The sequence below is a fragment of the Phoxinus phoxinus genome (genome assembly GCF_949152265.1).
Source record: "Phoxinus phoxinus genome assembly, chromosome: 15".
Classification (NCBI taxonomy): Eukaryota; Metazoa; Chordata; class Actinopteri; order Cypriniformes; family Leuciscidae; genus Phoxinus; species Phoxinus phoxinus.
In genome coordinates, this window is record NC_136890.1 from 19,614,777 (window position 1) to 19,631,868 (window position 17,092).

Sequence of the window (17,092 nt, forward strand, 5' to 3'; positions counted from 1 at the left end):
TTTGTATTAAGTTATCAAATGGAGATTTGAGATGGCATTATTACGAAACGCGCGAGCACATTTACAGTGCGCAGAGCTGCTGAAAGCGCACGCGCGCTGGTGACGTCGCAGTGTTTTGCTAGGGATGCGCGCACACGTGAACGCAGTTCTTATTGCTGGAGTAAAATTGATTCAATTCACACCTGCGAGGGTCTCCCTGCTAGGGGTGCCAGCAGATGTCCAAATAGACCGCCGTGTGCTGTCATCCAGCCCTGTTCCGTTTCTGTTCTGCTGTGGATCAGCTGTACGCTGTGAGTTCACATAAAGATGTTTATGTGTGGGTCGTTTTTAGTTAGCCTTAGCATGTAGCCTCAACCACCTCTGTGAAACTTAAAACTCTCACCTGATTTACACCAACACTTTCAGATGAAGTTTTACGAGGAACATATTAAATACGAAGAAAATATTCCTGTTTTCCGTCTGTTGCAACACAGGCGTAATGTCTCTCAGCCTACAGCTAACGTTAGACCTTTTCTAAAATATTTAATTGTTTATATATTTACATGGTTGTATCGTTATGTTTCAGAATGTCTCTTTCTTTCTAAGATGCTGCTGAAAAGATTAATGTATCCTAAAGGATGCGTAGTGAACCTTTTCGTTAAGACATAGATCTTTTTGGTTAATCCTTTTTACATTTAACTTTCTCAACAAATGTCAAATACAGTTGCCTATTTCTAAGCTAATGCTGCCTTCACGTGCTATCAGAATTATCGTAAATACTAGTTTCCTTGTTAAAAAATTGGACATGACCGCCCACTCAAGTCAAAATTTGAATGCGACGAGCTCGTAATCACGACTTCAGAAGTGGGAAGTAGGAATTTTCCGATAGCACGTGAAGGCAGCAGATACACAAATTGATACAAATGGTCTGATCTTAAGGTGATAGGCCACCCAATAATTATAATTCTTTCATTTACGCACCCTCATATCTTTCCAAACCTCTATGTCTTTCCAAACTTCTATTTATCTAGAAGAATATTGGTAATCAAACAGTTTTGGTTCCCATTGACTTTTGTCCATACAATGATAGTTAGTGGAAACCAAAACTGTTTGGTTACCAATATTCTTCAAAATCTCTTCCTTTATGTGCCACAGAAGATAGAAAGTAATACAAGTTTGGATTATGTGTGTATTTGGGATCAGCCGTGTTGTTTTAGAGTGGTCACTGATTGGTGTGTCCTGCAGAAATCATCATCCTGCAGTGCCTGAGGCTTTGTCACTCCACCCCACCCCCTGTCGTCATGGCACCCAAGGACATCATGACCAATTCACACGCCAAGTCCATTTTGAATGCCATGAACGCCCTAAGAAAGAGCAACACGCTGTGTGACATCACTCTGAGGGTGGAGGGCACAGATTTCCCGGCCCACCGCATTGTGTTGGCAGCTTGCAGTGATTATTTCTGTGCCATGTTCACCAGTGAGGTAACAAACACCCTCTATTTTCACACTCATCACTCACACGTTACAGAAATCGCTGTGGTCTTAAAGGACAAGTTCGGTATTTTACACTTAAAGCCCTGTTTACAGATCGTATCTGATGAAATAGAACGGTTAAGATTCAAATTTGGACACATGCTCCTGTCCTGAGAATTTTAGGTTTATTTCGCCTCAACAAGAACCCCTTCCATTGGCTGTTGTTTTATTGCAGAACTTAAGCTCCAACAAAAATGTATAACGATTCTTACACATTTTGTTCATCATGATAATCTTCACAAATTAACATCATATTTATGAATTTTGAAGCCTAAATACAATAATCAGAAGTCAAAAGCTAAACGTAGGCTATAAACGAACTACACCAAGGTCTCGTGGCCTAACGTCACCACCATTAGGCTTCCTACAACTCTTTCAGTCTTAATTAAGAAAACAACTAATCCCTGAAAGTTTGAGTTAAAATAGTTTGCAAGGGCACACATTTATAAACACAATGAGGCTGTAAAAGTGGACTAGTGAGTAGATGAGGTTACCTGTTCGGCTGACTACAGCCTCTGTAGTCCTATTCAACCACTTGTTAGCAACCACCTTTTTTAAAACATGTAAAAGTCAATTTTAAAGTAGTAGAATAAAACGTGAAAATATTTTGAGCTTGTGGTCACCAAAGACCTTATTTCAGGCATTTATCCAAAAACCCATTCAAAAAACCCATTGACTTCAGGACAATGGAACGGGAAGTGCAAAAATGCTAACTCGTTTCCGTTTTTTGCATGCAAAAATGTGCCATCCTTGAACCACTCTATAATGATAATATTACAGCTGTGGTGATAGGGTAGAAATATTATGCATTTGCTGCACTTATCACTTTTTTTTGTTTCGGTCATTTGTAGATTTTATTTTTGTACTCCGTCACAATCTGAAATGCTGGTTCCGGAAAGCTGGCTTATTTCTTATTGGTCAGTTTTTTGCCAAGAAAAGGGAAGAAAAACAACAATGTAAAAAAAACAACAACCTTGTGACAGCTTTTACCCCAAGTATGAATAAATCCATAACCTTGCATCATGTTTAATCTACAGTCTAAATTGTGTTTTGATTTAAATATGGATGTAAAAAGAAAAATCTGTTGTTGTTTTTTAATGTCAGTCTATTTTGTTGTTACTCCATAGCTTGCTGAAAAAGGGAAGTCCTTTGTGGACATTCAGGGCCTCACAGCGTCCACCATGGAGATCCTGCTGGATTTTGTTTACACAGAGACGGTGCTGGTTACTGTAGAAAACGTTCAAGAGCTGCTGCCCGCTGCCTGTCTCCTGCAGCTTAAAGGTACAAACACACAAACCAGCCCAGCTCACATTGCTGTTTCTTTGTGATTGGATTCTAACATTAACAAACGCATTTCAGATTTGAGAGACGATTACATGTACAACATTTATACATTTTTATATGCGCTTAAAGTGAAAAACAAGATCAGCACATCTGAATAAAGCACATTACCATCCTTTTTTTAACCTGGTATGTATAAGATTTTACATGTGATATGTAAAAAAAAAAAAAAAAAAAAACATCATTCTGCATGATTTGATTCTGTTATAAGGAAATCAACACTGCATGCTTGCTGAGATCTGAGCATAAGGAGTCACTGAGACTCTTAATTATGAAGGAGACAAACACAAGTACAAACCTGCATGAAATCAGGGTGCAATTATTGCCAGAGACATACTATTACAGCTCTGCTGCTGAAGATAGAGATTAGAGAAGAATTTGATTGATCTCTAAGAAGTTTTTTTATTCAATCTGTGTCTCTTCACTGTCTCCACAAAAGAAAAACATAGGACGTATGGCCAAACATTTTTACCAAACATTAACAGATGTATCTTAAAAAACGCTGCTGAAAGTGGATCGGACCGAACACCAAAACACACTTGTAGCCAATCATTAGTAAGGGCCGTATATACTCATGATGGAGGAGGAGAGAGATCTCACTGCACAGACATTAGTAGAACGACTATAGAAAGAGTGAGATGGCAGAGAAAACACAAAAGAGAGAGATGGCAGAGGATATAAAAGAGGATGATAAGGAGTCACTGGGCCAGGGGAATATAACATGGGGAATATAGGCAAGAGGTAGGACTCGCGTTAATATCGGAGAAGCTTTCCAGCGCTGGAGAGACCTTAAGCCGGAGCGGGAAGGACTGAAAACGGACGCAGAGGTTGCTTTATTTCTTCTCGATACGCGAGTAAATGTTGGTTTTGCTGTGTTTTACAGAACTAAGATATGTAGTCTATTGCTTGAATATATTCGTGTCTGTCATCTTTGCTTGTTTGTTCATATGCATTATTATTATAAGCCTGGTACGTCTAAACCTCATCCACTGTCCGTTTTGAAGCATCTTGTAAAGTGTGTCCGAAAATAAAGATTTCTTTTGGTTCCCATTTTACTGATCGCTATAACCCCTTGATCTTGTCACTGTTGTAATATATTAGTTAGCCTACTTGGAGTATCGTGTTATGTTCATGAAAACTGTTTGTTTTTTGGGATGGAATGGATGACTTTGCCATTGAAGGAGTTGAGGAGCTAAATAACAATTAGTCATCAGACCTGAATTATCATAGTAACACATTTGCTTTCACTTATTTATGACATCATACCCTCGGGCGTCAGGGCTGTGTTGCATGGCGTGTGAATGTGTGGGCGGAGGCATCAAGATAGGGGTGTGATCCTTTTGGGTAGGGGCGTGTTAGTTTTCGTGATTTCAAATATCAACATCGTTTTCCAGAAAGCGCTTACTGCACCTTTAAGAGAATGCACACCAATCAGCAGTTACTTTTACCTGGTTTTAAGCTTGACAGTAGTGCTCAAGAAATATGTATTCTTATTATCAATGATGAAAACAATAATTGTGCTACTTAATATTTTTGTGAATTGTTTTAAAAAATATTTTTTAATGAATGGTTATTTTAAAAGAACAGCTTTTATTAAACAGATTTCTCGTTGTGTCATGTGTAGTCAAACGTGCATGAGTCAAAGATAAGCAAATCACAAAGGAGAACACGCAGGAGAACAGTCAAAACTACACAGCAATTGTACGTTGTCTGAAAAAGGAGGAAACTGTTCAGGCATCCAAAAAATCTATTCAAACTAGATTATTGAAATCGCTCAAACTTGAAGACGTTTCTGAGAAAGGTTGTGACAAAAAACGGCCTGTGACAAAACCTAAAAGCTTTTGAAGGTTGAGCTCTTTGTTCTGAAATTGAAACGTTAATGTTTGGCACAAACAAAATGTAGCTTGACACTCAGGTAACACCTGCTCCCGACACTCCCTACTGTTAAAAAAAACTGATGGTGGTAGCATTAGGCTTCTGGGTTACTTTGAGCAGAAGGAATTGGAGATCTTGAATCTTGAATCTTTATATCTGCTTGATGTATTTATTCAATTTGCCTGTTGAGTGAATGTTATTCTGCTGTATTTAATTCACAGATAAACCAGTCTGATGTTATTGTGTGTGTGTGTTTGTTTTTTCTTTACAGGTGTGAAAAGGGCTTGCTGTGATTTTCTTAATAGTCAGTTGGATCCATCAAACTGCTTGGGAATCAGAGACTTTGCAGAAACGCACAACTGTCTGGACTTGATGCAGGCTGCTGAACTGTTCTCACAAAAGCATTTTGCTGAGGTGGTGCAACAGGAAGAGTTTATGCTTCTCAGTCAGAGTGAAGTGGAAAAACTCATCAAGTGTGATGAGATCCAGGTGAGATTGTCTGCTCTCTTTCACTCTGAATGAGTCCCTGCCTTCAAGTGCACCTGGCAAACTCGTACCTTTGACTTATTGCGACATTCAAGTTAGAAACATAACACGGAAGTAGTCCGAAACAAATTAATTATATTGTGAACAGGAAACACAAATGACTACATCTGAATGATCATTTCTATAACTTATTTATACATGGTATCTAAATGTTACATTAGGCAAAACGTGAAAGTTGAGGGATTGACTTAACACTTGTTTTCTATCAGTTGTTCCATACATCACCCCTTTAAAATTATTAAAATTCAGCCTGTAAAATTAAACTTGCAAAATCATTCTTTACCATTCACTGAAGACTTAGACCATTCACCGCTCACTCATATCTATAGATTAAGCCCCTTTCACACAGAGATTCCGGAAAATACACGGATAATTTGTCCCGGGATTGTTTGATTTTGGTTCATTCACACTGCCAGTGATTTTCCGGAATCTGTGAGTGCGTTCACACACATCCCGTAAAAAGTCCATACTCCCCAGTAGTGCCACTGGGTTTGCAGAGTGGATTGTTCCCCATATGCTGTAGCATAGGTTATAGAAATCACTACGACACACCCCTTACGGTATTGGTCGTGGCTTTTGTTCACACAGGGCGCGTTCCGGGACTGATCCCGGCAATGTTACTTGGTCCCCATCCCGGCATTGATCCCGGGACGTGTTTGCGTTCACACAGAAGACACTCTAGCGATTTTACGGCAATTTCCCGGGAGCTTAGATTAGAGATATATTATTTTATGTTATCTTGTGTATCATAAGTTAATCTTGTAAATATGACTTTGCTTGGTCATTTATGTGCTTGAAAGTTGTAATTACAATTTTTCTGACTCCAATTGAAGGGCACAAGCAATTAAAAAACACACTATGATAGCACATACTCTTTTGTTTACATATACATAATATCTGCAAAATTTGCATGTAGGAACCAGTTCGGTCCCATATTTCTCCGCAAGTTTGAAATGTCTTTCTTTTGTGTTTTTGAGACTTTCAGCAACAAAGTGTAATAAAGACAAGTAAAAATGCAAGTGCAGACCTGTAACCCCCCTTCTTGTCTTGTTTTCTGCACACACGAACTCTCAGACAAAAACACGTACCTTTTGTGTTGTTAAATTCTTGTCTCTCACCATGGTCCATTCATTCTGAAAGTGTAATTACAACGTTTGGACTTCAATTTATAGTATCGTGCAGAAGTCAGATCTAAACCATGAAAATTAGAAGCAACAAGTAAAGTTTGTGTCTCAACAAATCTGAATGTTACTGTACATGTGTAGGTTGACTCAGAGGAGCCTGTATTCGAGGCAGTCCTGAACTGGGTGAAGCACAACAGAAAAGAAAGAGAGCCGTACCTGTCTGATCTACTGGAGTATGTGCGCATGCCGCTGCTAACCCCACGATACATCACTGACGTCATTGACATAGAGGTTAGCTTCTGCCAAATACACTCTGCCTATATGAATGTAAAGGATGCTGCAGTTACAAAGATCTTAATGTTCATGGGGTCCATGTCCCCACCTGTGTTTTTATTTTGTGTGTTGCTGCATGATATTTGTACATTTGTATTGAGTGTTTGTATCTGTTTCAGCCATTGATACGCTGCAGTCTGCCATGTCGAGATTTGGTGGACGAAGCAAAGAAGTTTCACCTCCGGCCAGAGTTACGCAGCGAGATGCAGAGTCCTCGAACCCAAGCGAGACTCGGTCTGATGCCTCTGTGTGTTTTCAGTATTTAGGCCTGAAATCCTTCAGTCTAATTAATCCTCTAAATATATCATTCATTATGTCATTTCACTCTTTCGCTGAATCAGTTTGGCATGTCTTAACATGTTTGTGATTTTCTTGTGAAGCCTCGTACAACTACTTTCTGACACTGGAATGGGTTTTAGGTGCAAAAGAAGTTCTGTTGGTAATCGGAGGATTTGGCAGCCAGCAATCACCCATAGACGTTGTTGAGAAGTATGATCCCAAGACCCGAGAGTGGAGCTTTCTTCCTGTGAGTTATGTTTTACATTGATAAAACATGTCCCCAGTGTCAGTGGACAAAACGGCCGCTGAAGCAAACATCATGTCTGATTTCTCTCAAAACATTCCAGAACATTGCAAGGAAGCGACGCTATGTTGCCACTGTCGCCCTGAATGATCGCGTTTACGTTATCGGTGGGTATGACGGCCGATCGCGGTTGAGTTCGGTTGAGTGTTTGGACTACACAGCAGATGAAGATGGAGTCTGGTACTCGGTCGCCACAATGAATGTACGCAGAGGCCTTGCAGGAGCTACAACCCTCGGAGGTACCTATTCTGTATTGGGGAATTATGCTTGTTCTTACACATTCACAGTTCTTGTGGTTTCTTCCGGATTCTGGGTCAAGGTGGGTTGTGTTTATGAAGATTTACAGGTACATGAGCATTGAATGAAGCAGTACAGTTCACATAAGACTGAAACAAAATCTACCAAACAAGTTCAGTGAGTTTGAATTATGTGGGTTCCGTGGATGTAGAGCAGGATGCTTTTCTTTTCTTAGGCTACATCGCCTGAAGCGCTTTTCTTTTAGCAAGACGGTTGAGCAAACCAGCATTGTGTCGATCTGAAAGTTTTTTTCTTTTTCTTTCACAGATATGATCTATGTTGCGGGTGGATTCGATGGTAGTCGACGTCACACTAGCATGGAGCGTTATGACCCCAATATTGACCAGTGGAGCATGCTGGGAGATATGCAGACTGCCAGAGAGGGAGCAGGACTTGTTGTAGCCAGCGGCCTCATTTACTGTTTAGGTAGCGTTTTATTAGTCGTTGAATGTAAATTAATATGACTGGAAGTCTGGACATTTCTTCTAGTTTTCTTGTGCTGAGAAATCAGGAATACGGTTGTTCAAGAGGCTTGGCACAGACATGTTCAGATAGACATGCAGATTTTCAGACCATTGTGTTGTTGTGGCTTCAGGTGGTTATGATGGTCTGAACATCCTGAATTCTGTAGAGCGGTATGACCCTCACACGGGACACTGGACCAGCGTCACTCCCATGGCCAACAAACGCTCAGGTACACTCGCAGTCTCCTTTTTACACATTAAATATACTTTTTTAAATATTCTACAACAGGTCCTAAAAATATTTGTGAATAGAATCATTTCTATATAGTGCATGTTGCAAATACTACTGGTCAAATGTTTATTCTACAAAAACAATAATTGGCAAACCCCCACTGAATCCTAATGCTATATACCGTGACTGCTTTTTATTTATGTTGCAGGGGCTGGTGTGGCTTTGCTGAACGATCATATATATGTTGTCGGAGGGTTTGATGGCACAGCCCACCTGTCTTCCGTAGAAGTGTACAACATCCGCACAGACTATTGGACCACTGTGGCCAATATGAGTACGCCACGGTGCTATGTAGGAGCCACAGTCCTGAGGGGCCGCCTCTATGCTATTGCAGGGTAAGATGTCAATGTATTACATTGAACCTTTCCCAAATGTGTTTGTGCTGTTGTTACTACCAGAAAATAAATGTATGACGTAATCACTTACTTTGATATTGCATTTATGTTCTTTCTGCAGATATGATGGGAACTCGCTGCTCAGCAGCATTGAATGTTATGACCCTGTGATTGACAGCTGGGAAGTGGTGACTTCAATGGCAACACAACGATGTGATGCAGGAGTTTGTGTGCTTAGAGAAAAATGAGAAGAGGAACTATTCAGACATAGAGGCGCTTTATAATGACTTCTGGATGCGGAAATCTGTGCTCCACTGCTCAGTGGAGCGTCAGATCCCATTACCAGCCTTTTTATGACACTTTCCTCTTTTTGGATTTACGTTTTTTTGCCATCTGAGATCTCAGTCCTTGTTTTCTTTTAATGAGGGAGAAAAACACTAACTTTATGATGCAGTGAACATTTGTGTTTCACGTTTTTGTTCTCTTCACGTAGAACTCTGTGATCTTTGATTACTTGTGAGATTCACTCAATTGAGTCCTTTAAAGTGCAATATAATAATCTACTGGTGTCAAAATGTCTCAGAGAAGAGACAAGTATGTGTATGCCTTACTGTCCAAGTAACTGAATCCTTCCTGAAGGAGAGAAAATTGTCAGATTCATCAGGATGCGACAGCAGAGGTGCTTTGCGTAATCTGTTTTGATGCTGTCTGTAACGTCCATTATGACATTGTCGTCATCATCTCTGGTTGCTGGGGCTCTTCTCATTGACTCGACCCTTTATCAATGTGCCTGATGCACCAGGGATTTTTCTGTCATGTACAGAACCATCAGCGAGATATCATAAAGCCAGTGTGCTGGTGTTTTAAGTGTGAATCTGAATGCATGGGTGAATTTAGCTGTGCTCTCTCTCAGTGAAAAGTGTCTTGTTAAATACTGAAAACTGACCCATTAATATGAATGAAGGATGACGTGCATGGTGGATGTTCTGCAGTATATCATTGATGTGGTATGCTGGTTTAATAGTGTGATTCCATGATAAAGACAATAAAGGAAAAGTCTGTTTATCATGTAACAAAACGTAAGCCCTTTCGAACGTTTCACATCATCAGCTTACCCGTAAGATCACTTTAAAATAGAAGATGCTAGAAATCAATCTCAAGTTACACTGGTCCACGCTTGCTGAATATTGCCATGGTAGCTGCACTCCCTCTCCCAAAATGACAAATATATTTGAATTACTGTCTGGTGAATTGGCTATTATTTCATGAAACATTTAAAGACCCATTGAAATTGTTAGATTTGCAGTTTTCTTTATTGTGCTGACATACTTCCTATGAAACAGGAAGTTGAGACGATATGTATCTAATGCTGCCTTCAAGTACACCTGGGAAACTCAAACCTTGTCTGTTCATTATGAAATCATGCATTCAAATCGGGAACAACATGGAAGTAGCCATGAAAAATAATTAGACTGAACAATAAACCCAAATATCTAAAGATAAGGTTCTGAGGCAGTCAGGAGGATGAAGATTAAAAAGCCTTTAACCATGGCTAGTCTAATAAAATAAAAACATGCCTACGCGTTTCAGCCAACAAGGCTTTCGTCAGGGCTTGAAGGAGTATAATAATAAGCCCAAATAACTACATCTGAATTCAAAATTATTACAAATATTAATTTCTTTCACATATCTACACATGGTATTAAAATGTTTTTGTTACAAACTGCAACCCTTGAAAGTTGAGTAAATAACTTCTAACAACACTTTTTTAAGGCTTTGTTTCAGCTCACTTATCTATATTTTGATTATATAGATCAATGTTTCAAATCGACATGCTCATTTCCAACGTCGCAGCTCGTGTAACATCTAGAATTCAGAGTTTCCCACTTGTAAATAAAACTGCTCAGACATTCATGTGCTCAGAACTCGAATTATGATAATTCTGTCTCCACTTGAAGGCCACATACTTGTTAGTTACAGGTGCCATTTGGAGGAGGGATGTGCTGATTCTAGAGATTTGATTGGACAAAATTCTGAATAGTGCCTGATGAGTCATCAATATTTATAGGCCTTTTTCCCTACATGAGCAAGACTATAATATAAACTTAAAACATGTTTATCTGATAAAAGTGGGTTAGTTTTCATGAGTACACACTAGCATATAGAATACACCAGAGCTGATACACATGGATGGACTAAAAGACACAGAACCTTCATTTTGTTTAAAAAACAAAACCTTAAAAAAAGTATTTTAAATATTTGTTTGACTCATTGGAGCTTTCTCAGTGCTTTTATAGTTTCCATTGCCCTGTTTAATAATGTTAACGAACTTTAGTGAAGAAAAGCTGTCGGGAACTAAAGAAATAGGCTACCTGTTGCACCTCAGAGGATTTTGAACTTTCCAAGGAAACCTTCACTTCTCGTGGAGACAAAAAAATATGAATAATTCAGCTCTCCCACAACCTATTTTCTTATCAGGATTCTCAGGAAAAGGAAATGGCTTGTTATTTCTAATTCTAACCATTTCGTTCTCGACATGGTTCTCGAACGGTTAGAAATGTTGCAACATTTTTAAATCTAAAATGAGTGTTTAGTTACACCAATCATATGGCGAGGAGGGTGTTGATGCTGCTGCTGGCCAATCGCGAGCTGCAGCGGCCGGTGTGCGCGTGCACGCGAGTATATAGACTGAACCGCGGACCTTTCGCCCCATATTGCTGTGTTGGCGAAGACACGTAACGCGTCTGGTCTACACTCAACTCAACCGAGCTCAAAATAGACTTTTGGTGATTTTTCCCACCGAAAGACATTAACGTTTTTTTTAATAAAAAACTTGTATCCACGAAGATAAAGTCAAAATGGTAAGTGAGACTCTAGTTACTAAAATATGAATACTTTAATAATAGAAAGTCAAACGTGGTCTTTTTCACAATTATTTTTTTAATTTGCGTGTTATTAAACCAACGTTTACTTCGTAGTCGCATGGCTCTCTTTGAAGCGTGTTAAAGAGCAGTTCACTTAAATGTGCCAATTCTATTCGCCCTAATGTGTTATAAAACCATGCACGTTCGCTCTTCCGTGGAACACAAAACGAGATTTTGGGCAGATTCATAGACTGTCTGCCTTCACGTTTAAAAAGATGTGACTTACTGAACTGTCAGCACGTAAGAAGAAAAAAAAATACAAATTTGGATTAACATGAGGGTGAACAATCCCTTTGAGACATTGACGCCTCAAAAGTTACATTTGTCACATTATCAATATCAAGTAACTTTATAAATCGATTAACGTTACAAGCGTCGTTTCTCTTCCGTGTCTTTACTTTGACGTGAAATGTTTATTGGCCTCAATGGAGGAAACGTGCTTATGTATGCGACCTTTGAAAATGAATGTAATCTTCCGATCGCAATGTATGATTATACCATATTGGGAATGGGATATGTAACTCCTAGGCTGCTGCGCATGAGGAATTCCTCGAATCCAACTGCGGAGGCCTTTCACGCGCGCGTCTGGTGGGAGCGCGAGGCTGGGGGATGGGAGTCTGCTGACTTTTTTCCCTCCCAACTTTTACAGACTTTTAACCCTAAAGCTACTCTTGGAGCGATCGTTCGTTTAAATTTCTGTTACTTGTTTGTGTCGTCGCTTTGATGTTTGGCGCATAATTATTTATTTTTTATACTTCCTCTATTTTGCAATAGTTCAGGTTACGGCTCCTTCCTGTCGACCATTTTACGATAAAGCGCGAGAGATCGGAGCACAGCGCGCAGCACTTGTTGAAGAAATTTTTTTGAAAAATGGGATGTAGTAATCTTCAAAAAAGTTCTTATTTAAAATGTGCCTGTGAGATAACTTGAGTTTCTCCTGGAATAATTCTGTTCTTTATTGCAATTAGAATTCTGTCCCCATGTTCCAAACTTGTGTGGGGTTTTCTTCCTTCATGTAACACAAAATGAGACATCAGTAAGGATTGACTGCTTCTGTCACCTTTCAATGAATTGAGTTCCTTTCCATATGAATAAAGTGAATGGTGACTGAAGCTGTCACTTTAATCTCATTTTGTGTTCCACTGAAGAAAGTCACACGAATGGAACATTCCGGAACTATCATTTTAACACCTGTAGGAACTTGGAGGTAATGAAATTTAAACGATTTCTTAAAGAGATTCAGCAAGTATATTAACTGGATATTCTTTGGTCTTCAGATCAGACTAAATAAGGAATCTGGCTCAGGTGTTCTCCAGGTTCCCTAGTACCCTTTAGTCTCACCTTCCAACCTCAGTTAGTGTTTGAACTGTAATTATAGTTTCAAGTTCAGCTGCAAGAGGAAGTTAGGACTTTAATTAGAGTTTCAGCTTCAAATAGGTTCAAGGTCAATATCCCACATTTAATTGACTCCAACTTCTAATCTCATTTTTAAGACTATGGCCTTTATTTTAATTACTTGTAATTGAAAAGCTGCCTGGCAAAGAAAGCAGTCTTTTATGCAATGCTTTGGACACAAAAACATTTTTATTTTTATTAACCTGATGTGAAATGCCTTCAACTGTGAAAGGCTACCCATCATGTGCTGTGATCACCAGGTTCACTGACCTGGAGGCTGCTCTTGGTTAGCAGCCATTTAAAGCAATTTCTTTTTCTTTGTGTAGCGTGAGTGCATCTCCATCCACGTGGGCCAAGCAGGAGTACAGATTGGCAATGCATGCTGGGAGTTGTATTGCCTGGAGCATGGCATCCAGCCTGATGGCAATATGCCGAGTGATAAGACCATTGGTCGTGGGGATGACTCCTTCAACACTTTCTTCAGTGAGACTGGCGCTGGGAAGCATGTGCCACGAGCTGTGTTTGTGGATCTGGAGCCTTCAGTCATTGGTAAATGGTTATTGAAAGGGATCAACCATCATAAAAATTCTATCTTGTAGCAAACCTGTTTTATTACCCCTGAAATGTTGAAATGTATGTGTACTTTGGCCAGCATCCAGACTGCAAATAGTTAAGCTTAAGTTGGCATGCATGATTATTTTTATAGAGTTGGATATTATAAAGACCTGTATCTTATGTTTCAGATGAGGTAAGGTCTGGAATCTACAAGCAACTGTTTCATCCGGAGCAGCTCATCTCTGGGAAGGAAGATGCCGCAAATAATTACGCCCGAGGCCATTACACTGTTGGCAAGGAGATTATTGATATGGTGCTGGAGCGCGTCCGCAAATTGGTATGGACTATAATTGAGAACTAAGGATGCACTGACTAATATTGAACTTGATGCCAATATTAAGCATTACATAGTGCATTTGGGTATCACAACATTATATTGTACAAAATTTAAAATGGATATTTATTGAGATTGGCTAAAGATTACATTTAACTTATTAAATTTTGTGTTTTTAAAAGGAGAACTTTTAAATGAGTATAAGGTGTTGAGGAAATGAGTTTGCAAAGTAAAATACTAAATAAAAAGTATAATATTGGTTGATAACCAATATGGTATTGATAGAGTATGTTAAAGGGATCGGTTACCCTCCTGTTTACTATTGACTTTCTATAGCCTACTATTTGTTTCTATCAAACAAAATTATATTTCTGTACCTTTTGTTCCACAAAATATTATGGAAATGTCACGCCAGTTTTGAATAACATGAGGGTAAAAGAGTAAACAATCCATAACCCTTTACATAAGTGTAATTTAGACGAGTCTGTCTGATTTACTTCTTTTAATTTTTCCCCCTCTCCTGATCTAGACAGACCAGTGCACCGGTCTCCAGGGTTTCCTGATTTTCCACAGTTTTGGTGGAGGCACTGGCTCTGGTTTTACGTCCCTCCTGATGGAGCGTCTCTCGGTCGACTATGGCAAGAAGTCCAAGCTTGAGTTTGCTATCTATCCCGCTCCTCAGGTCTCCACTGCTGTGGTTGAGCCTTATAACTCCATCCTAACCACCCACACCACCCTGGAACACTCTGACTGTGCCTTCATGGTGGATAACGAGGCAATCTATGACATCTGCCGCCGAAATCTTGACATCGAGCGCCCCAGCTACACCAACCTCAACCGTCTCATCGGTCAGATTGTGTCCTCCATCACCGCTTCGCTGCGCTTTGATGGCGCCCTGAATGTCGATCTTACTGAGTTCCAGACCAATTTGGTGCCATATCCCAGAATCCACTTCCCCCTAGTCACATACTCTCCCATCATCTCTGCTGAGAAGGCTTACCATGAGCAGCTGTCCGTGTCTGAGATCACCACCGCCTGCTTTGAGCCGTCCAATCAGATGGTGAAGTGTGACCCCCGGCACGGGAAGTACATGGCCTGCTGTATGCTTTATCGTGGTGATGTCGTGCCCAAAGATGTCAATGCTGCTATCGCCAACATAAAGACCAAACGTTCCATCCAGTTTGTGGACTGGTGCCCAACTGGATTCAAGGTGGGAGAAATTGACAAGAGATTCAAGTGTACTTAATTCAAACTTCAGTCAAATTAATGTGTCCTCTTTCTCTACAGGTTGGCATTAATTACCAGCCACCTACAGCGGTTCCTGGTGGAGACTTGGCCAAGGTACAAAGAGCTGTGTGCATGCTGAGCAACACCACGGCTATTGCCGAGGCCTGGGCCCGACTGGACCACAAGTTCGACTTGATGTACGCCAAGCGTGCCTTCGTACACTGGTATGTCGGTGAAGGAATGGAAGAGGGAGAGTTCTCAGAGGCCAGAGAAGATCTTGCCGCACTGGAGAAAGATTATGAGGAGGTTGGTGCAGAGTCTGTGGAGGATGAAGAGGAGGGAGAGGAGTATTAAAGACGCTTTAAGAGGCTGATCTGAGACCAACAGTTAGAAGAGAAACTAGTCCTACTCCAGCACTTACAAGCAGTATTTTACCTCTCAAATGGCAATCTTCCTTATGAAATCCCAATGATAGGGAACAATGCCCTGATGTGTGTGATATAAATGTTCCTTTGTGTCAGGTTTTGTTCTTTTCTATTCCTCCTATTCTATCTGATTTCACAAGAAATGAGTTGCCAAAGGCAGTTCTGTCTGTGAACACTGTTTTGTAAGCTGTCTTTTGTCTCTCACATATGCTGTAAGTGATAAATACCATTTCAGAATAAATTGTCCGGTCTATTTATTTTTGTATGTGTATTCTTTCCTTAAAGAGGAGTAGTTCACTTTCAAATGAGAATTAGCCCATGATTTACTCCACCCTCAAGCCATCCTAGGTGTTTGACTTCTTTCAGACCAATATAATAAGTTATATAAAAAAATATCCTGGCTCTTCTAAGTTTTATAATGGCAGGAGATTGAAGCTCAAAAACGTATATCCATCGTAAACTAACTCCAAACTGCTCCAGGGGATTAATAAAGGCCGTCTGAAGCAAAACTGAGTTTATAAAGTTTTAAATATTTACTTTTTTCTTACACAAAGTAGAATAAGCAGCTTCCGGCCAAACGAACATACGAATTCCCCTTCAGTGTAAAGTGCAAGTAATGCGACGTACTGCTGATATTTACACTACGCCATGACTGACTCGTGCTACTTCTGACATCATACATTTTGTAAGTTGCACATTAATAGGGGCAAGTTTGGCTGGAAACTAGAATTTTATTTTGTAATTTTTTAAATACTGCCATTATAAAAATCGGATTTTTTTTTATATATATAACATTGTATTCATCTGAAAGAAGAAAGTCATACACCTAGGATGGCTTGAGGGTGAGTAAATCATGGGCTAATTTTCGTTTTAAAGTGAACTAATCCTTTAATAGTTTAAAATAATTTTTTATTAGTTATGTAAAGCTATAGCCAGTGACTCAACGGTTTCATTAATGTTTAGTATGAAAGTAAGCTTAAGGTTTTATCCATTTGTTTCAAAGAGCTCTAAAAGAACAATAATAGGCTTTAAAAATGGGTTTCATCCTGAATACAGTACTACTTTGAATGGTAGGCTATTTTTAACAAATGTTCTCTCCTGCTGAAAAGTAATCCTAAAGCACTGAAATTCTTCATAACAATTCTAATTGCTGTTTTAGTTTGGAAACTTCAAGTCATTTGTATTTATCATAGTCAAGCAGTTAATCCACAGGTGGGTTCTGAGGTGTACCCTGTTCAAATATTTTAATATATAGTGACACTGCAAGACATTTAAGTACATCACATTTTCTATGTAAAAATATCTATAAAACTTTATAAATGGACAGAGACTCCTGAGCGTAATTGTGGTTAGGGCTGATTCTGTGTCTAACGTCCTTGGATTATTCAGCCTGAGGGTGGCGCTCTAATGTTGACTGACAGACATGTAAAATAAATACAGAGTATTTTATGTCTATGGATTGACTGGCACGCATATTTTTAGTATTGTCTTATTAATGTAGTAATTATCGCCTTATTTATGTTTTAGA

General features: G+C 39.5%; 2 protein-coding genes across 4 annotated transcripts; both read left to right on the forward strand.

Moving 5' to 3' along the window:
• The first annotated feature begins 65 nt into the window (after positions 1–65).
• Positions 66–10,613, forward strand: klhl12 (kelch-like family member 12). Of its 3 annotated transcripts, none has more exons than XM_079636669.1 (12): positions 66–290; positions 1,225–1,463; positions 2,642–2,795; positions 5,002–5,219; positions 6,542–6,691; positions 6,853–6,967; positions 7,153–7,259; positions 7,360–7,555; positions 7,881–8,039; positions 8,209–8,307; positions 8,518–8,704; positions 8,826–10,613. In XM_079636669.1, exons 2-12 carry the CDS (start codon positions 1,281–1,283, stop codon positions 8,950–8,952), a joined length of 1,695 nt encoding a protein of 564 aa, XP_079492795.1. In that variant the 5' UTR covers positions 66–290; positions 1,225–1,280; the 3' UTR covers positions 8,953–10,613. The 3 variants fall into 3 exon arrangements, with proteins under 3 accessions (XP_079492795.1, XP_079492797.1, XP_079492796.1); XM_079636671.1 differs by having other exon boundaries at positions 6,853–6,991; positions 7,114–7,259; positions 8,826–9,953; XM_079636670.1 differs by lacking the exons at positions 66–290; positions 1,225–1,463 and adding an exon at positions 2,366–2,509 and having other exon boundaries at positions 8,826–9,953.
• Positions 10,614–10,857: 244 nt separating this feature from the next.
• Positions 10,858–15,819, forward strand: tuba5 (tubulin alpha 5). Its single transcript, XM_079636672.1, has 5 exons — positions 10,858–11,565; positions 13,350–13,572; positions 13,767–13,915; positions 14,442–15,122; positions 15,200–15,819. Exons 1-5 carry the CDS (start codon positions 11,563–11,565, stop codon positions 15,491–15,493), a joined length of 1,350 nt encoding a protein of 449 aa, XP_079492798.1. The 5' UTR covers positions 10,858–11,562; the 3' UTR covers positions 15,494–15,819.
• The last annotated feature ends 1,273 nt before the right edge of the window (positions 15,820–17,092 follow it).